Source organism: Varanus komodoensis, unplaced genomic scaffold, assembly GCF_004798865.1.
Source record: "Varanus komodoensis strain SLA01 unplaced genomic scaffold, ASM479886v1 scaffold3, whole genome shotgun sequence".
Lineage (NCBI taxonomy): Eukaryota > Metazoa > Chordata > Lepidosauria > Squamata > Varanidae > Varanus > Varanus komodoensis.
The window spans coordinates 11,433,662-11,454,916 of record NW_025335761.1 but is presented as its reverse complement, the minus strand read 5'-3'; the positions used below and the strand labels follow the sequence as shown (position 1 = coordinate 11,454,916).

The 21,255-nt window shown below is 46.1% G+C and overlaps 1 protein-coding gene across 1 annotated transcript; it reads right to left on the bottom strand.

Moving 5' to 3' along the window:
* Positions 1–837: 837 nt before the first annotated feature.
* MDK (midkine) lies at positions 838–21,046 on the bottom strand. Its single transcript, XM_044436331.1, has 5 exons — positions 20,804–21,046; positions 6,260–6,339; positions 5,926–6,087; positions 3,705–3,866; positions 838–1,885 (listed from the first exon to the last, which is right to left on the bottom strand). Exons 2-5 carry the CDS (start codon positions 6,336–6,338, stop codon positions 1,860–1,862), a joined length of 429 nt encoding a protein of 142 aa, XP_044292266.1. The 5' UTR covers position 6,339; positions 20,804–21,046; the 3' UTR covers positions 838–1,859.
* Positions 21,047–21,255: the final 209 nt, after the last annotated feature.

Below are 21,255 nucleotides of genomic sequence, written 5' to 3'. Positions count from 1 at the left end.
TGCTTCCTTCCCTGGCTGCCTTGAAGATATTCTTACTTATTGCAGGCAACTAGATCTGTACCTACCTCTTGTGTCTTCAGGTAAGAATAAAAACACCAGTCAAACTGGAGATAGGCCTCTTAATAGCTGGTTTTGCATCTAAATGGAACTAACTCCAAGCCTGCTTGTTTTGAATAGTAGCCTTTTCTCTTTGTGCCAGAATTGGTTTTAAGCAGGTCTACAGGAAGTGAGTAGCTTCAAATAACTTGTAAATAAATTCACTCAGCGGGACACCTACAATACTTAGGGTAAGGATGCTGCTGTCTCATCCGCCTTTGTTAACTCTGCAACTTGTCCTTAATCTGAGCATTGCTGCCTCTACCTGTTGAGACACAAAGTTCTCTGACAAAAACGTTCCTGTCACACTTTCCATGACAGACCATTTGGTTCTGGGAAGCTGACAGGTATCTGGAACTCGATACCATCTCATTCTAGCTCTTTTTGGCAGACAGAGCCTGTATTTATCTTCACCTTGCCTGAAGCGGTAGTTTTTAATATCTCAATGTCAAGTGTGCTGCACTCTTTCTCAACCTAAAAATGCACCAGGGAAATATGAACAGACAGCAAACTCCCTGTCCTGGCCCTCTAGTCCAGGTCTGTCGGATGGTTCCTGGTCTACTGAGTGTTGTCAAGTCTGAAGTGGTGACATTCCTTCAGTGAAGCCAAACTGAGCCTTACGCTCCCTCCCACAGCAACACTTGGAAGCTGCGTGTCCTTGCAGTCCCCTCACGCAGCCACCTTCCCCAGCCCACGGACTCTCTTTCTTCTGACACAGAAACAGGACCCAGAAGGTGAGGATTGTTTTCATAAAAAGACTTTTATTGGAAAAGGGGAGAAATTGTAAAAAGCAGAGAGGGCTTACCCAGCACCAGTAAAGGAAGGGAAGGCCACAGAGTCCCAGCAAGAATACAGAAAAGGAGGAACAAGGACATAAGGACTAAAAAAGAAACAATGCTCATTAACTCTTTCTTAGCTGCTGAAAGGGGGTGCAAGGCATGGATTGTGGCAAAAGACCAAGCAAAATCAGGTTGTGGAGATTACACGCATGTGCACATGCCTGTCTCCGGAGGGAGAGGCTGCTTGTGAACAAGCTTGGATTGGAGAGAGATGGGGAGGGCGCTCACACGCACACACAATACCATGGGAAGTAGGCACAGATTCAGGCCCTTGTAAAGCTGAAGGTGTGTGTGTGGAAGGAAACAAAATGACACCAAAGAAGTCAAAATCGTCCTACTGCACACAGTGCTCTTATTAGGAAGGCAAGAGAGAAATGGGGCTTTTAGCCCCTGCTCTTCACTGTAACTCCTCTCCCACCCGAGCCCATGCCCTGAAACAGTTTCCTTGGGAAATTTAGAGTTTTGCCTATGGGAAGAGAAAGCTGTTTGGAGTTACCACAAGCATTGCTAAGTTGGTTAAAGGATGTGCCAAAAGGCCATTTGGCGTTGACCAAGGATGCCAATGGTGAATCACTCAAGTCACAGCTTAGCCCCATCTCAAAACACACCATGTTGAATTCTGGGGAACAAACCAGAGTAAAGAAAACAAGGGTGCATATACGAGGGGACCAGGCAGAGGACAGATGGGGGAGGTTAAAGGGAAGGCAAACAGTGCCTTCTACAGGACAGGGTGGGCTTGCTCGCTACAAAACTAGCAATTAGAAACGGAATCCCAGTTAAGGGCAAAGTCACGGAGGCAGAAGAGATGTGGGATCTGGCAAAGTATCGCCGAGCTGGGAGGGGCCACACTGCAGCTCCAAGTGGTGTGTGTCCAAGTGGGTTCAGGCACCGTGCCCTGAAGACGGCGGGGCTCTGTCCGTCATTCTAGTCCTTCCCCTTCCCTTTTCTGGCTGTTTGAAACAAGGACGGTTGAACAGCATTAGTATGACACATGGCGTGATGCCCCCCCACCCCCACCCCCACCCCCACATACTATAGTACCCTTGAGCTGGCAGGGCCTGTGCTAGACTGGCATCCACTTACTGTCTCAGAAACTGTCAGCTGATCACTGGCTTCCTGCTTCATATTCTGGCTGCATTAGCAAGTATGTACAAGCAACTCTAGACCTGGCACTCTTTGGACACTGGATATGCCTTTCAGATGGAAAGTTCCTACTATTGGGTGGTGCCTCAGACCACCAGCCTGGGACCATTGCACCAAGTGACTCCCTGTGGGACAGACGTGATAGGCTTTGGGTTCCTCTAGCACAGACTCCCTGAAGCTGGTGCTTTCCAAATACGTTAAGCTACAGCTCTGATACTGCAGGCATCATCAAATCATAGTCTTGTCATTTTCTGGCTGGCTGTAAACCAAACAGCTTCACTTGTGCATCGTGCCCCCAGTACCTATAAGAGAGAGGTTACTTAGAATGTGGGGAAAGCTGCACTAAGCCAGGAAACCACAAGGTTCTCAGTGTTTGGGAGAGAGGGGAAGAAGCCTGGAGGGCCAGATTAGCATCTTGAGTGAGCAGAATTTGACCCACAGGCCTGAGGTTCTAAACTCCTGACTTAGCGCAACATCATCATCCCTGAGAAAAAGGCAGCCAGTCATACTGGTGTATTGAAGGGGGGAAATCCAGACACAACCAAAATGTAATACCTCTATGAGGATCAACTGAAAGATTGCCAAGTACTGGAAAAGATTTTGCATTCATTGAGTTCAGCCTCTCCAACCCAGGAGCCTCCAGATTTTCATCATTCCCAACTACTACTGCCATGCTGGCTGGGAATAATGAGTGCTGAAGTCTGAAACATTTGGAGGTACACCAGGCTGGGGAAGGCCGTACCAGGTAAATGCAAAATGTTGTTCATTATTGTTTTTCTTAACATTTAGCCTGACCCCTCCCCCCCACCACCACCAAAAAAAAAAGGAAGACAGGAGGAAAAGAAAGAATTCAAGAATTATGGATGCTTGCTCACTGTTTTGTGATGTTTCATTTATTCTTAATGAAATTTGTCTTAGGCTATGATCACTGAAATTTTCCCCATGACCATGCTTGAAGTTATCTGAACCAAACAATTGCAACCTTGCAGTAAGAATGATTTTCGGTATAAACCATAGCAAAATGATTACTCTCACACACAAAAACAGCCCTTTCCTCTTACTGGGGCCACAACAATGCAGCATGAAAGAATGAAGGGAGGGAGGAGACCCTTGTAGCTTGCCAAAGACTAATCTTGAGCAAGACTGATACAGGAATATATTTAGCTAGGAGTCAGAACGTTTTTCCTGTGGATCAGTCATACACAATTAACTGCTCACAGGTGCTATCTACTTATGTGAGCCATTAATGGCACAGCTACAACATCACACAATATCATAGTTCATCTTTGGTAAAATGGAAACTGGTCCTGGTTTTCCTAGTTCATGAAAGATGAGCCACAATCTCACATAATTCCATGACTACTATATGGCACCGTGTCTTGCAGTCATAAGGAATGTCACTGTCCATGGCCTTAGTTTAATAAGTCTCACTCAAAGCTTCCAGAGCCTAATGAAGCACAGAATTATCATAATGTGCCAGAATTATCTTCAGGGAATAGGAATCCTGAGGAATTACAAATAAAGCCTATCTGGCGAGATGTGGTCATCACTGCTTTTCACAGCTCCCCAAAGAAACAAACTCGTTTTACAGATTTCTGAGGAAAATAAGCAGACACTGGAACTGACCTTTAGATTTTGACTTGGCCTTAGGAGAACAGGGCTTAGTCACTTGAATAGTTTCCTGGCACTCGGCATTGTACAGGGCCTTCTTCAGAGTGCCTGAACGAGCCTTCAGACCTGTTGCAGAATCACAGCCGCCCCAGCTCTCAAACTTGTACTTGCAATCAGCTAAGACAAAAGTTAAGAGCCATTAGATCTGTTTAGTACCCATCACAAACATCTGGACTAAGTGTGAATACTTAAGATTATAAAGAGCATTCACCATGGTTCTACTGTAACAACTACCATGATGGATCAGACAATAAACCCATCTAGTTCCCCACTGAATTCTCAGTTGCCGACAAATGCCCATGGGGAGCCCAAGCAGGACACAACAGCAATACCATCTTCCTCTTTGGGTTCCCCAGCATGTGATATTCAGGAGAATATTGCCACTGCTTTGGAGGTTATACGTGGCCATCTTGCCTACCAGCCATGGATAGCATTAACACTGTTTGCTTTGACTCATGCTAATGTTGCCTGAGCAAAACCTGCTTTAGTTCTCCACGCTCCATGGCCTCCCTCTCAATTATGTTGTTCTTCAGAGAGAAAACATAAGGGTTTGGCGCACAAGAGAGGCAAATAGTTGATTATCACTCCTCAAAATAAAAAAGGCACAGACAAAGTGGCATGGACAGGGAAATTTGAAGTGGGGGTGGCTTTTGCATCTGTGGGTTGCAGGGGAGATCCTGGAAGCACACAAATTACCCACCTCTTCTTTAAACAGACAAAGAGGTAATTTCCAAGGTCATGATACATACATAAGCACCAGTACAGCAAAACCAAATAAACTTTGTTCAACAATGGTTTTAAGAACAGCAGCAAACACTGGGAAAGATCTACGATGAAAGTATGCAAGAAGCTGTAACCTTCGCACTGACCACCAACCAAACCACACTCCCAGCCTGATTTCTTTTTGCAATCAAATAGGGAAGGAGCTTCAAAGGGACAAGGACAGAGCAGAAGCAGCTCAGTACAGGGAAGCACAGACAAAGGGAATGGGTGAAGAGTATAAAGGGCTTCCATGCAACACTCAAGACACTGGCTAGGGTCACGTCAGGAGGAAAACTGCGGTGTGGTTACCATGGCTCACAGATTGTTCCCTCATGTGCCAGAAAGATGATCAGGTTTGAGGTGGCAACTCTTCCCACTCCTACCATCTCTTTCCTTCTCAGTCTTCCAGGTGGTATCCCAGGAGACACCACGGAGGGGAATGAGGCTCCCCTCTTTGACAGCTGCAAATGCAAGCCAAGGGCAGCTCTCCACAGCCCTCAAGCAGCCTCTGCTGTGCAAACAGGGCTCGTGCCCTGAAGCACAGCAGAGATGAGGGAACTCTTCAAGGACTTGCAATGCCTGCTTCAGAGGGTATTGCTGGAACAAGAGGGGGGCTGCCTGACCCGTGCTCAGGCAAAAGGAGCAGGAAATCTGCCGGACAGCATGACAGAAAGGAGTAGCGCCACACAGCTGATTCCCCCTCTGTCTCCTCCACATGCATCAGAGGACAGCTCCATGCATGCAAGCAGAAGGGGTAAGAATCAGCTGGGCCATGGTGCCTAGTTGGGGGCTGCACCACTCAGCTAATATGCCTTCCACCCCCTCATGTGCACCAGTGAAAATCGGTCGGCAGTGCCTCTCTGGCAAGCGGGATCAAGAAAGGGGCGGGGCAACATTTCCCCCTTTCTTTTCTCTTCAGATCTAAGATCACCTACCAGGATCTTCCTGGACTCCAACAAGCAAAACCTTGGATGGGAAATTAACAAATTATGTCATAGCTCTGCTAGGAAAGCCTATGATTTATATGCAAAAGATCCCAGGTTGAATCCCAGACCACTCCACATAGGGCTGTGAAACAACCCCATTAGAGGTTGACCTGCTGACTTGCTATAAGGCATCTCCTCTAGTTCTAAAATAACAGCAACTGCCAAAAACCACAGCTCCATATATCTATGAAAGACCCAGCTGCCCCAGAAGCCACAGGATGTGCTTCTAATATGGAAGTACCGTAAGGAGGAGATTACCAGATGACTGTAAATGTAAACCAGCCCTGCATCAAGTTAGCAATGGATGCCCGTGACTGTTCCATACAAAGAGCCACAAAACTCCATGGCCGGTTTGCAAGGTCCTGTCAAGATTGGGGCGTCATTCTCCAAGCGTCATCATTTTGCCCCAGAGCCAAAGACATGCTCACCTCCAAATTCCTTCTTCCAGTTGCAGGGGATCTTACACTTGAGTTTCTTGCTCTCTTCATTACAAGTCCCTTCACGGAAGCCAATGCCACAGTCTTTGGTGTTGGGGACACAAGGGCCCCAGCGCCATTCCTCACAATCTGAGCCATTTTTCTTCACTTTGTCTGAAATAATAACGGGGCAACGGGCAGTCACTACAGCGACAAACAGCTTTCCTTTTCTGCAAATTGCCGCAAGGCCCTAAAGGCAGGCCTACCCTTGCCCCACCTGCAGGCAACCCAGAAGGACAGCAAACAGCAGCTAGGGCCCCCAAGTTGCCAGATTTCTGCCACTCACCTTTTTTATTCTTGCCAGCCTCAGAAGATGCAGCCAGAAGAATCAGAACCAAGAGGAGAACGAGTTCACGGACCTGCATTCTGCACAATGAAAGGAAAAGATATCAGCACAGCATCGAATCCTTGCCAATCCAAACACAAGAAGTAGTAAGCATGAAGACAGAGCTATGTGGTTTAAAAAGTGAGAAGGCAGCACAGACAGGGTTGTCAACATTTTGACCAGCTGTGCTCCTGTGCACTGAAGTGACAAGGAGAAATGAAACAAGTGAGATTTTATCCATCACTTTATCTACTTGCCAGGAAAGCCCTCATTTGTAAAATGCCTGGATTTCAGGATGCAATTAAAGACACCTTAACAGAAACACTTTAAAAAGCTGGCACCCCAACTATAGGAAAACTTTCTCTGTTTGGTGAAAGAGTTCAGACTAGCTTGGCCATTACACCAGAGTAGACTGGTGTCATCTTTCTGCATCCATTATTTTGCCTACATTTTTGCTGCAGTAGCAGATCAGAATAATAACATTTCTGACTCAGAATTCCCTTGGTTCAGATACATTTGTGTTTAGGGATGGCTAAACAGCAAACCAAGGATGAAGTGCTTTAGGGGGTGCTTTATGGAGGGTGCTTTATGGAAGTTGGGCACTTTATGGAGGCAAGGAAGAACCAAGCTTTTGAGAACATGCAGCATGAATGCTGCACACCGAAGCTCTGAGACACTGTGAGGGCTGGATTTTTGCTGCTGTTGCTCCTTTCACTCATTGCTTAGTAGGTACAGGCCCTGTTGGTACGGGCAGAGGTCCAGACAACTTTGTAAGTGTGGCACGATTGCAATATTTTGCCTGAGCTACCAAAATGTCAAAGGTCAATATGTGGGTACACACCTTCTCTCAGTAGCTGAGTTCTTGTTCATTTTTTTAAAAAAATAACCTAAACTCTAGGCAATCTTTGACAGCCTCATTTGTGAATGAATTTTTGCAAATGCTTAGTTGAGTTGATCCACTTTTATAAGTCACAGAAATCACCACACTGGATCCAGGATCTTCCTGCTGCTGATGGAAGGGCTCCACTTGTGAAAATTCCTCTGCCTGATTTGGGGGGATTCTTCCTCCCCACACCGCACCATAGCTCCCCTCATTCGGCGGGGCTCCCTGTTTCTCTGCACAGCATTTTTTGGGAACTGTAGCAGTTGATGTGGGGAGGGGGAAAGGGAGATCCACTTCTGCCAAGATCATTGATCTGGCTTAAATCTGGATTCAGCTGAGGTCTATAGCATAAAATCTTTGACTATTCTAGCATCTCCTCAAATCCTTCCTGTGGAGCAGGTTGATTTTTACTTTCTGCTCCAATGGGAAGGTTGGAAATCCAGATGGTTCAGGGATCAAATTTATTGTTAGCCAGATATATTAATTCCAACATGTTTTGAAAAAATAGCTTTTCATTTGAGTACTGTATTTATTCGAGTTCTGTAATAATTTGCTCCAAAGGACTTACTAGCTTACTGATGTCTGCAACAGTAACTCATTTGGAGCAAGTTATTAGAGAAGGTATAATAGTCCCTTGATGAAGAACTAGTATCAATACGCTCGTCTCCTGCCCCTGTTGGATGCCTTTTCTTGCTCCGCTGGGCTTCTCTTCTGGTGTGTTTTGCCACTTGGCAAGCCCACACAAGGCCCGCATTTACACACAAGACACACCATTCCCACAGTGGCACTCATCAATGGCACTCTCCTTATAATGAGTCTTGGTCCACTGGTCCAAAGAAAGGGCTGCTACTCACACGCACCAGTCCAAGCCCTCAGGCTTGTGGCAGAATGAAACTGAACAGGATTCAGACCTCCCATTTCAAAATAGCCTTATAAGCTCTTCCCCCACCCCAGGTTTCAAATCTGGAGCAACCAAGTGGAAACCGGGAAAAGCAAGCCTGCCAAAGGGATTTATGCTGCCCCGACCTTTGGAAAGCCAGAAGGCTTCCTTGAGTTGGCAATTGGGAGGCCCTGCTCCCCACTCCCCTCAAATGCTCCCATAGTGCCCCCTTATTTCCCAGTGCCTCTTTTATCTCGGGCTCAGCAGGCTACCTCGCCGATGCCAAAGCTCCGTGAGGTTGGGGGGATCTCAGCTGCCATGGAACCTTTATCCAGCTCGAAAAGAATCCAGGGTGGGAAAAAGAAACCCCGACAGGCCGAGGTTTTGAAAACTAAAACAGAAGATTAAAAATAAAAGCCCAGCACAATTAGATCTCATGTGGAGCTTTAGAAGGCAGGCTGCTCCCCCTGCTGGCTCCCTTAATGTCAGCCTATTACCATATCCCTACAAAGGGACTATGGAAACAAGGCTGTGAGCGAGAGAGCAAGTGAGAGTACGTCTGTCCGCACATACCATAAAGAGCAGGAGCTGCAGGTGTGGGGAAGAAACAGGAAGATGTGTGGTCACAATGTCAGCTCCAGGTCTGGGGATCCCCTGAGCAGGTCACCCTCGGTGGGCTTTCTCCTGCAGGGGTGTGCCTGTTTGCAGCCACTACTGTCACTGGCTGCTGTTCCTCCACCTCCTCCTCCTCCTCACTGCTGCCGCTTGCTCGCTTGACAGGCCAAACGCCAGTGAGTGGGCAGTGGCACCCACTGCTGGGCCTCCTCGCTACCTCCACTGTCTGGCCAGAGCGAGAGGCAGGTGGACAAGCTGGCTGCAACAGTGAAGAAGGAGAACAAGTCCAGGAGACTCTTGCCAGGGGGCCCTGGTGGGACCAGCTGCCCGGCCATGCCTACTGCTGATGCTGGTCTTGCATAGCAGTGTTGTGTGTGTGTGAAGTCCAGACAATGTGCCATTAAAGCCAGGGCAGATGGGGTTCCACATGCTGCTGCTTTGTGATTCTTTCCTGAAACCCGGGGCTGCTTATTTCAACAAGCAGGGGTAAGTAATAAGGCTGATGGGAACACTGCAGGAAAACATGTAACCCAGAATCCTTTCTTACCCTGCTCATTCATTTCTCCAATACATGGAAGCCAACAGCTGGGCTCCCATTCATGCAGTAGGGTATGAATGCAATTCTTACCCAGGAGAGCCGAACAGCAAGGCTGACAGATCAAATCATCAAAAATAAAAGACAAACGCAGCTAAATAATTCCTCCAGCAGTGATGCACAAAGGGAAGAGAGAAGGAATGTGGGGATAGACCTGAAAACAAAGACCTTATTTAGTTAGAAGAAATTGCTAGTGTATCCAAAGGCATCTTTCCCATATGTGCAGGGCTTTGCAGAGGCACAATTGCTGCACAAGCATGACTATGGGTATGACTGTACCACCAGGGGGAGCCCCTTAGTTTGCCACTGGAATGTATAACTGTGGTCACTAAGGCTACATTCATTTTATCAAGTTTATCAGAGTCCCTTGGTCTCTACAGACAGGCAATTATTTCAGCTGCAATTCCACAGGTCCTGAAATAGTCACAGATGATCTCAGGAAGAAACCAGATGGCAGAAGCCCATGTGTGATTAAAATATAGCTGATTAAAGTAATGCTGCCCTGCATTATTTTCATTATAAAACTTAAATTTTGCAACCTTTATACATGATGGTACACATTTTATTTTGGATAATGCACCTGAAAGGTACTGGTCAAAAGAACCGGTACATGCAGCATGCTGGAGCTCTGTCCTCTGACTAATGAAAATCCTTGTCAATCTTTCCTGCCTTTCAACATTTCTACTGATGCTGCCCGCTGAGTCTAAAGGGCCAGGGCAGGATAGGTAACAGTGTTTGAGCAATATGTGCTTTCCACTGCCTGATTTTTTAAAATAAAAGCTTTCTTTCTTCTTTACAAATTTAAGGATCAGGTTGCCCAGCTCACTGTGGAGCAGGGGGCAAAATTGTCCCTGAATCTTTGGACGCTACCTACCTCTAAGACAGAGAAACCTGTATTTGAAAGACACACACACCAGGAACCTGAATGTGACAGTCCAGGCAGAACCTAAGGCAGGGACCTGGATATGAGGACAGGGATGTTCACGTGGTTGCTTAATCCAGGCTTCTGGCAAGGGTTAAGATAGTTCCCTTCATTTGCATAAGGCTGTTTGTGCACTGACTTTACAGCAGGTAACTCCGTGATCTCTACAACAGGCTAGAGAATCTTCCCAGCACATCTCTTCCATCATACACACTGAACATTAATCACCTGTTTCCTATGAGCCAGCAAAACAACACTTTAAAAGGTAGGGATGTGGGTCTTAAAATGTGCTTTGGACAAGGGAATTTGGAACCAGTGCATCGGTGCCACGGCTCCCTTGCCCCTGCCACTTCGTCAGAGGAGAAAATGATGGTGCTGCAGACTGGGGTGAAACACACAGAACTCAGTGCAGGGGAAAGGGGTGGCCAGGAGGACTGAGGAGAAAAAACACTAGGTCAGCATTTTTGCCCCTTCCCCCACAGTGTTACCCAGGCGGCCCACTGCAGACAGCAGCTCTGCTCATTATTCAGGGTCCACTGGGCTCACCTTTTGTCTGCCTGTTTCTGTGAAGCTGCCGGATTCACTCTGAATTGAACTGTCACAGAGAATTACACAGGCTGGGAAGCTGAAGGCGCAGCCCAAGGGGTGAGAGACACGTTCACCCCTTCAGCTGGGAACTATCCTCAGGGGGGTAAAGTGATTGCCAGGGTGGGCCCATGCCTCCCTCCTCCCGGGACCAAAAAGGGCAGGAGCGCTGCACCGACAACAGTCCAGATCCAAATTCTACTGTGACTGGAATGCCTGACGACAATAGTCTCGCCAGACGTAGGGCTGGGTTTGTGCCATTTCTCCAGCCATAGAAGTTAAGAAGCCAGAGAAAGGCTGCTGTCAGATTTAGAAACTGGCCTAGAGAGAACACACAAATCAGCTGAAGTGCTCTCTTCTGCTAGCACTTCTTTCTGAACAGGGTTGGCCTTCAGACATGTGGTTCCTTTGGAAGGTCTGGGACATTTTATTTATTAGATTTATATCCCACCTTTTTTCTTTTTTAAAAGAACTCCAATTGGCTTGTATCATTCTCCTCCTGCTGCTCTCAATTTTATCCCCAAAACAACACTGTGAGCCAGGTGGGACTGTGAGTCTGTGACTGGCCCAAAGTCACCCAGTTGGCTCCATGGCTGAGAGGGGACTAGAACCCAGATCACCTGGGTCCCAGACCCGTGCTCTTAACCACTACACCACACTGGCTCTCAGAAATGGGTGATCTTTAGAAAAGGTTAATAATCAAAGTATGAAAGGCACAATATACCTAGGCAGCCATTGTTTGGTGAAGGAGAAAGATGCAGATGGTCCAATTCTTGTAGTGCGATGTTTGTGGCTTCAGTGATTTCAAGTCCTATGCCATCTTTTAAGCTGAGATGCACCGGGTTTTAATATTTTTGTTGTATAATTGTTATATCTGCATATCTTGTTTTTGGTGTGAGCCGCCCCGAGGTTTTGTTGCGATGGGGGCGGCAGAAAAATGTTTTAAATAAATAAAATAAATAAAAAATAATGCTAAGTTTTGCAATGAGGGGCACCAAGCAGGATGAACAGATGAATATTTAATTTTTCAGGGTAGTGCCCTGGCCCCCAGCAAGGGGTACCAGTGATGCAGCAGTAGTCACATCAGCTGCCTATTCAACACGGTCCTTCTGTGTCAGGAGGTATCGGTATGGAGCAAGCCCTTACTACACAGAAACTGCAAAGACACCCCACTCTTTGTTTTCTGACTAGGTCTGTCTAAACTGCAGACCACATGCCCAGAAGCATCTGGCCAAATTTTGGACCTTTATTTCTTCCCCCATCTCATGATTTTTGTACCATGTATTCCTAAAGAGTTCTGACAAGTTTGCAAGTTTTTGTGAAATTTTAGGCATTACCCAACTGTGGATAGAATTTGCTCAGGTTAAATTTATCTCCTCAAAATACCCCACAAAGAACATGTTATATTCACCCAGGAGAACATTTTTGTCTTCATCTTTTAAATATTTTCTAAAGGAAAGAGCTTTCCATTCTTTAGATGAACCATCTCACAAAGGCCTCTATGAATTCCTCAGCCTCTTCTCCTGCAGCAGACAACATGAAGAATGACTGCGATTAGTTCCAAAGAGGTAGCAAAATAACTGTATAAATATGGATGCGAGACTGAAGGATGGTTACATGCCTACGTTTATCCATTGCACCTCCATCCTTGAACCAGGATTTTAAAACAGAGCTAAACAAGATGATTTGTGGGATTCCATGTTATTTTTGTCTCTTAAAAAGAAGAAAAACAAGCCAAAAACAAGCACCTGTCCACCACTTCATAAATCATGCTTCATGAAGCCAAGGACAGACGTCTGATCCTGGTCAGGGCCAGTAAATCCAACAGTCCTCCTGCTAGAACCAATGCCTTCCTTCCCCTCTATTTTGTTATTTTGAGAATGCCACCTTGCTCCTGTGTGTTACAAATTCCGTTGCCAATCCATGGTCCCATGTGCTCTGGCACAGGCTATCACAGTCTTCTGGGGCACCAACTGTCTTTTTCTCCACATACAAGAAGCATATATTTATTATTTGATGTATAGCTTGTTTTTTGCTTAAGATCTCAAAGCGGCCTACATCATTCTTCTCCTGCTCCTCTCAATCTTATCCCCACAACAACGACGCTGTGAGCGAGGTGGGACTGAGAGTCTGTGACTGGCCCAGAGTCCCCCAGTTGGCTCCATGGCTGCACAGGGACTAGAACCGAAGTTTGGGAATACCATCCTCGCACTCTTAACCACTATACCACACTGGCTCTACATCACACTATTCCCCTGAGCAAAATTCAACAGAAGATTGTTCTTGCTTTGACAGTCCCCTTATGCTTATTCTTGTGCTCTGCTCTTCTCGCTTTGGCCCGGCCATTCTCTTCAGATGCCGGTATCTGTCTCTTCTGCAAGAACACAATCCATCTCCCAACTCTGAGAAGCCAGAAGTCCTTTTGACCATTAAATTATGAGCATGCGCAAGGAACCCATTCAGCACACATACTAGGTGACAAACGAAATGGCAAGGGAGAAAGAAACACAGGGCAATTGAAGCAGAATGTATGACTTTCAAATGGATGATGTCCAGTAGGACAATTATGAGTAGCCATAGCTTGGTCTGGAAGCAGGATAACTTGTACACCTTTCTGAAGACATGCCATTTTCATACAAGACCTTAGCTGTAGTCTGATATAGCTTCCCACAACCTGGTGCCTTCTCAGATGTTCCTGGTGCCGGAGGTCAGACTAGATGGCCCGGGAGGCCCCTTCTGACTCACTCTGTTTCTATGTTTCTCTGTTTCGGATCTGAACTGTCATCAGCCTCACCCAGCATGGTGTAATACAGAATACCTGAAGGCACTGGTTGAGAAATGCTACTTAAAACAGGCCAATCTGTTGTAGAAAGAGAATGGGGGAAGACGATGTTCTGCACAGACAGCAAAACCCACTGAAGCAATCATCCATGTGTAATATCTCATCCAAGTGTTTTGATGCTAAAACTTTGTAATGTAGGAAATTTCTGCACAGTTTGTGTTCCATCATCTATTGAAGGCTCATTTTGGTAGTCAGTCCAACATTCCACATCATTATCACTGTCATTACTGGTAACAATTAAAGCCGTTATCTCTTTGAACCTCAGGAAAGTCTATGCACTTTCCCTGTTGCAATTCAAATGTGTGCCAGAGAAGGGCTACTATGAACTCATGTGGAGTGAAACAATAGCAAAAACCATCTGAGGAAATATGGAAAGTTGTCAGGGACCACCAGAAATTGTAGCCTGCTACTTCAAAGACCTGTCGGCATAAATCCAGGATGTAACGACAAATAACAATAATCACTGCAACCATCTTTTTCTTTGTGTATGTTTTGAGTGTGTATAAATGCATATATACGCATGTATACAGTGTGTATGCGGATCTCCCTCTAAAGATTAAAACATGAACAACTTATAGCAATAATCTCTTTCTATATATTTCTGAGATAAATTTGCAAGCTGTCCTAAAGAATGAGACAGAAATTAATGACAAAATAAACACTATCAGATAATCTACTTTATTAAGAAAAAATAAAATGTAAAAAATGTAAGTCATGGAGACTAATATAGAGAGATTCAGCTCTTGGACAGTATAGAAATAAAATAAATATATACAACAGTTAAGCAATCCTAAGCAAGAAATTTACTATTAAAATGTATCTTATGTTCATCGCATTTCCCCCCTCCTTACAAAGCAATATTTTTGTTGAGCAGTTCTCCCTGAATCCCTCAATGACTCATTATATACTCTTGTCACATTTAACATTTAATATACTCTGGTCTTGGAGCACAGCTCCTTCGTGCTTAGCTCTTTCACCTCACAGGCTGTACATGCTGAGCTGAAGCTGAAAGTTTAGACATATTTTGGCAACAGTTAGGATTGCCAAGGATTTGACTAATCTTGGACCAAGTCCATGGAAAACCTCTAGGTGATGTTGGAATGGGATTGTAGGTGCCAAGCACAATAATGAAGGGCCCTTTAGCTTTCCTGGGCCTCTCTCCTTTGCCAAGCAAACTCTGTTCCAGGTGTCACTTCTAACTCTGTTGTCTCAAGTGAGAGATTTAGATGCTACACTGCATCCTCCCCACCAGATGAGTCATCTGGTATGCAATGAACTCATTCATAGTGACAATGTATTACTTTATGGCAGGATGGGAAATCTGCAGGTCAAATGCAGCCTATGGGCTCACTGAGCTTTTCCTCCAGAGTCTTGTCCCCAGGCTCTGCTCCCTCTTCATGGAAAAAGGAATCCTTGATGCTATCTTTGACCCCACACTTTTGTAGGAGCAACTTACATTTATCTCAAAATTGCATTTAACTCTCAGCTTTGTATGCATCGTGCTGTTCCATGTTTTCTTTGCCATAGGAGTGTCTGCATGAGTTCCAGAATATAAGCACAGTTCACCTGCCTTACATACAACCTCTCTGCAACCTCTCTTAGGGGGTACTGCTCTCTCTCTCTTTTGATCCTCCTCCTCCCATTTTATTCCACCTTCTAATACCAGCTCATGTGGAAGGACCAATTTCAATCATTCCCATGCTGCTGTGCAGAGGTGGTACAGGATTGGGAGAGGTGAGCAAAAGATTAGAAAGCAAAGCCATTGTATACAACACGTGGCCCAGAGATCCCTTCACAGATCCCAGATAAGTTCCTTTCTCAAACCTTCCTACAGATGGTCTCCTCATTCACTACACTGACCTTTCTCAACTTGGTGCCCTCCTGATGCTTCAGAGCATATTCCCATCATCGCCAGCTACCATAATGGGAAGGAAGCATAGAAAATATGTTCAGTGCTGATCTTATTCACCACCACAGCAATAATCTAAGATGTTCAGCACATTGGGTGTTATGGCCAAGTAGGAATTTGAACCAATGCTTTCAACACATACCCCCTACTCTGGCCAATACTATCTTTTATGTCACAAGTAACTCACAAACATATTTTCCTTTATCTCTTGGCTGCACATTTCCTCTACAATGAATTGAGTTCATACAATTCAAGTCCCATGACAATCCACAGCTTCCATGTGATAAATTGTTCTTGTCATGTGGTTACTTGTTTATGAGACACTTGTTATAGTACCATGCTTTCTTAATTAATAAGCTGATCACCTAACAGAGTGAAGAAGGCTGGAATAAGAAAATCTATCACTCAGAAAATGGCCATATTTAACACATTAAAGGCACAATTCTATGCAAATTTAGGCAGAAAAAGGCCTACAGAATGCTGGAATGTAGGTCTTGTTTTGTGTCTAAACTTGCATAGGATTGCACCATAAGCTAGACAGAAAGGAATCTTACAACTCTCAGCATGTCCCAACTAAATGTTCCTAGGACTGCACCTTAATTCATGTGAAGCTCAGAATGAAAGTGGGCACAAATGAAACAACTCAGAATATTTCTAAAATATTTCTCCTGCAATTTTCAGTGAGCCTAGAGTACCAGGCAAGGCATTAAAGGAGTTCAAGAAATGCCATTCATTTTCTTTGTGGCATTCGTCTTTACCAACTTCTACAAATGTCACCAGTACAACATTTCAGAAACACAGAACAGTTTGGAAGTTCTGGTTCATAATGATGGTGTGTGGGGGGACGGATATATGAGTTCTCTGAGAACTTCTAATATCCTTTAAGAAAAAGTTTCTAGTAAATGATAGCAGTTGATATTTGTGCTTGTGTGCATATGATGCATTTTATCTACAGCAATTTCAAACAATGCAGTTTCTATTACAGTAGAGGTTCTGGCATTTGCTTCTTCCTCTGTTTTGAAAGCAACCACATGCCTTCCCTCAGTCCTTTCTTTAGTTGTTTTCCCCTTGGCTGTTTCAGACTTTCTCAGCTAAGGCTCCTTAGTAAAACATATTAGAATCAGGCCACCTTTCCTTATTTTCCCCTGCAGTTAGCAACCTTCTGGATTTCAAGAGCCAAGTGCAGTTGCAACAAGGCCGTTCTCCCCTTCCCCCCTCCCCACCTCCCTCCTCTCAAGCTGTCTCCTGACATGTTTCAGATCCTACCTTCCCTGCCTCCTCCTCTACCACTCCCTACTTTCGGCCATCTTCTTTTCCTCATTGTAGCTATTGTTCCCATGGTACATTCTCACCGTGTTATACCTTGAACAAACAGGCTCTACAAGGCTGCATCCTGACTGAGTCTTCTCCCATTGGGACCTCAGGCTGCAATGTCCTCTTGGAAAAGGAAGAAAACAGTATCTGAACCTTCAACCTTATATACTAGGGTAGTCTTCTTCAACTCAACGTCCTCTAGATAGCTTGGATTCCATTCGCCTAATCCTGGAACATTTGACATGCAAGCTGGGACTGATGTGAGCTGTAGTACAAAACATCTGGAGGGCACCAGCCTGTCAGTGCAACTTATTTCTGACTAGACATGCACAAAATCTCAGCACCAAGGGATAGGAACCAAACATTGCAGAAGTTTTGTACTAATGAGCTAGTTAGGCTATGTTACTAGAACCCATCCTCTACGGATATTACCTGCCATGCAGGCCGGCAACACTCAGCAAGAGGGCTGGCATAGTTCCCATGAAGTTATCAAGTACTGGGTGCCCTAAAGCAGCACATCTGAAGCAAAACAACAAACAAGTACACCCTCCATCTGGAGGCATCCTACGAGACCATCACAATTCTTGACAGCACACACAGAAAGATGTTTGCATGGAGGAGAGAGCTGTCAATGGCTCCTCGTCCTGATGTCGATATGGCACCTTCAGCATATGAAGCAATATGCGTATGTACACTAGCTGCTGAGGAACATGGGGTGAAGGGTGCCGTTGCACTCATGTTCTGATTGCAGGGTTCCCATGGGCAGCTGGTTAGCTATTATGGGACTAGAACGCTGGACTAGTAGATGGACCCTTGGTCTGACCCAGCATGGCTGAGAATCCCACAAAGAAAGGAAAAGAGCAGGAACATTGTTTCTAATATGGCATTCCAAACAGTGGAGCAATTGAAAAGGACTATATCAGTTAAAGAGGGAATACAGAAGGAAACTTTGGTTCTGTGGAAGATGGCATGAACACATATGGGATTACTTGAAAGTAGTTTCAGGAATGGCTGGAGGACAAAGCTGGTGAGGTACAGCAGATACGGGTACTCCCAACACTCCTCTGGCTAGCAGGCAGTGCAACACAGCTATGATAGTGCAGGAGAAATGAAACTCTGATGATGGAGGGCTTCCCAGTAGGTTTGTCATTATTTACCATGCATAACCAATAAGGGACAAGAGAAACCCCAATATGCCCCTCTCCATTTTAGCAGCAAATCTCAACAGATCACAGCATAGGTTATTTCAAGGGTAGAATAGTATTATTACAGAGAAATTCAAGGCATCCAAGAGAGAATCAAAGGAGGCACAGCCAGAGGTCTCAGTGCTGTCGTGGCATATAAACAAGGTGCAAATTCTGTAGAATGCCGTGATTCTTGCTTACCATTTTAAAGTGATCACATTTTAACTCCTTAGGAGCCCTATGCAGGCACTAATGATGCCGTGACAAACAAAAAACCCGGCTGCAACTCTGCATGCAGTAAGCAGATCCTAGACCCTCCCCCTGGCACTTGTATGTACACTGCAAACGCCCATGGGCAGGGGGCCTGACACACACAGATGCCCCCTGAAGAGAGTGTGTACCTGCAGGCACTGGGGGAGCAGCCACTTGGCATGGGCAATGTCAGAGTGGTCCTACCTTCTGTCCTTGTGGTATTCCACATGGCAACAATAGTTGCAATTCTCAGAACAGAGAAGATAATCTACTGTTAGTAAACATTTGGCACTTGGTCTAAAATAGACAGATTATTCCTGTTTTAGAACCAGACTGAGAAGTTAAGAGAGATTTTTAGAGGTACATTTTTACACACTCTGGCTATTGCTATATCCTTAAGCTATATCCTTAAGAACTATATCCCTAAGAGTCCGGATGAATCCCCAGTGCTAAGTAAACTGAAGGTAAGGCTTGGTAGAGGAAATATGCTGAGCTCTAGGAAAAGGCCTTGGTAAGAAGGATTTAGAAATATGGCCACAATAGTTAACAGAAAGGAGTTGAAAAGGGACTATCCCTCTCATAATACAAAAACACAATTAGAATTAGAAAGTGCATGTGTGAGTTTTTGCATGTGTATGTTGGGAGGGTGATGACCTAATTTCATGGGGAGACTTCCTGGAACCACAGATGGGGAGAAACACCAACCTTCCCTCATTTTTCTTTAGGGTAGGGAGCACAAGCTTTTGAACTGAGGTGTTCTGCTTAGAGCAAACCTCCTTGCTTTGCATCAGAAGCAAGTTCCAAATACATGGCTCCCCACCTAAGTTTCAAACTGGAGCACAGCGCAGAAATGCAGTTCTATACCATGCTGAAAGGACCAACAGTAATTAAAATGTCTCTTCTCTGCTGAAATCATATGTGAGTTCCAGTACTCTCAAACTCCACAACTTAAATTGCTTTAGAATGGCAAGAACTGGAAAGCATCTGAAGGTCATTTGTTGTAGACCCCTGCAACAATCAAGATTACCTCCTCCCCTTAACAACACCTCTAGTCTAAGCACTAACAGCATTAGCCCAAACAATCCAGTTTAAAGTGTGCCAGAAGCAGAAGTAATCCAGATGCACTATTTTGTTTCAGAGGTGCATGTCAGGGTAGAAGAAAGTTTACTAAGAGATAGTCAAGTTTACTAAGAGATAGTCAAGGTGCGTGCTCAATCTCATGAAACAAAGATTGACTAACTCAGAACTTTGCATCCATTTTGTAGCGGTCACAGCCAGAGTGGATAAGCTGTGGCTTTCCCCCTCTGCTGTTTCACTGGATATACAGCTCTTATCTGGAAGCTCTCCTGGACTATTACAGAGAGAAGGGGGGGGGTGTTCCTGATACATGGTTCCAGAGAGTTCACGCATATTGGCACTCCAGACACAGAAGCAACACACCATGGCAGCTACAGGTGGAGAAGCACAGGATCTGTATCCTAAGCATTGGTACACACTGACAGAAACAGTATGAAAGACGGATCTCCTTGCTCCAGCCCCAGTCCTTTTATCCCCCAGATTTCCAGGGGGAACTGCAGGGGTATTATTGTTAGTGAGGTACATGCTTGCTGGTTCCTCAGGCAGTGCCAGTGTGCCCAACAGCACAGCATCTTGGCAGCCAGCAACCAGGCACAGGTGGCCCTTACAGCTTTGGAAGGAGTTCTGAAATTTCCCCGCAAAAAGCCCTCTTTCTGGGGCAAGTCTTGGCACGCAAAAATAGCCCACGACAATCAGTTCCCTCCTCCCTCCACCATAAAGGGCTTTCTGACTGAGCTAAAAATATTCCATTCATTGCAATAGGTTAGGGTTAGGATCTACTCTGGTTAGGAATAACACTGAGTATCCCCCACGAACATAACGAAAGAAATCCACGCGAAAGAGATCGACATCAAATTCCATCATGCAGCCACTCTCGGCACCACCACAATAAAGCGCCCCCAATTAGGCTCTCCAACTAGAGCATCATCACTTCTGTCCCTTTCCCAAAGAGAAGGGGAAAAGACGCCCCGTGACTTTACGGAGGATTTCTGCACCTCCCTCCACCCCAGTAATCAAAGGTAACTCTCTCGGCCCCTGCCCCCTTTCTCTGGAAGAGTCTGCCTCGGAGCTGGGCGAACGTTGCGGGAGTCGCGGGAAGGGAGCGGATGTTCGCTCGCTCGCTCGCTCGCTCGGGGTTGCTAGAGTTCTCCGAAAGCCACAGCTGCAAGCGCTTGATGGGGCTGGGAAGAGGAAGGTCAAGAACAGTCCGTAAAGCTGCGACCAGGAGGCTGCTGCCAAATCGGGGGGTCCCTGTTTCTTGGGAGCAGAGAGAGGGGGCTCTTCCCAAACAGGGGTCAGGCTGGGCTCGCCTCTCCTTTTGCCCGCGCCCCCTCCCCACGGCACTCCTTTGCGAGGCGCGTCGCCCGACGCCGCGCGCGCGTGGCTGCTGCTCCCGCGCTCCCGCCCGCGGCGAACTTTCGCGCTCGAGAGTTCGCCCGGGACTTGCCTGGATGGATGCTGAAGGGCTGAATCGCCGACGGCTCAGTCAGTCTCCCGGCGCTGCGCTGGCTCCGCTCCGCCACCGCCGGCTCCGCTATCTGGCTCCTTATCTTCCGCTCCTTTCCCTTTGTGTCTTCAGAACTAGTTTAAGCTGGTCACATGTGGACACAACCTTGCACGGCGCGGCAGCGGCCTTGACGTCACGCCCAGCTGACAACGAAAGGTAGTTTGGGGAGGCCAAAGTTACTTCCAAGGCTCCTCCTCTCCCTCCCACATGGAGCTGCACACAAAAGGTGGGACGGCCTCGGGGGCAAGCTCCTGCGAGCGAGGGCCGAGTCGCCGAAGAGCTCCCAACGTTGGCCCGACCCCAGCTCCCGCCTTTCCTCCCCCTCCCCTTCTCCCGGGGGAATTCAGTGCAACGTTTCCAAGAGTCTGGAAACTGCCCTCTTGGCCTCTTCC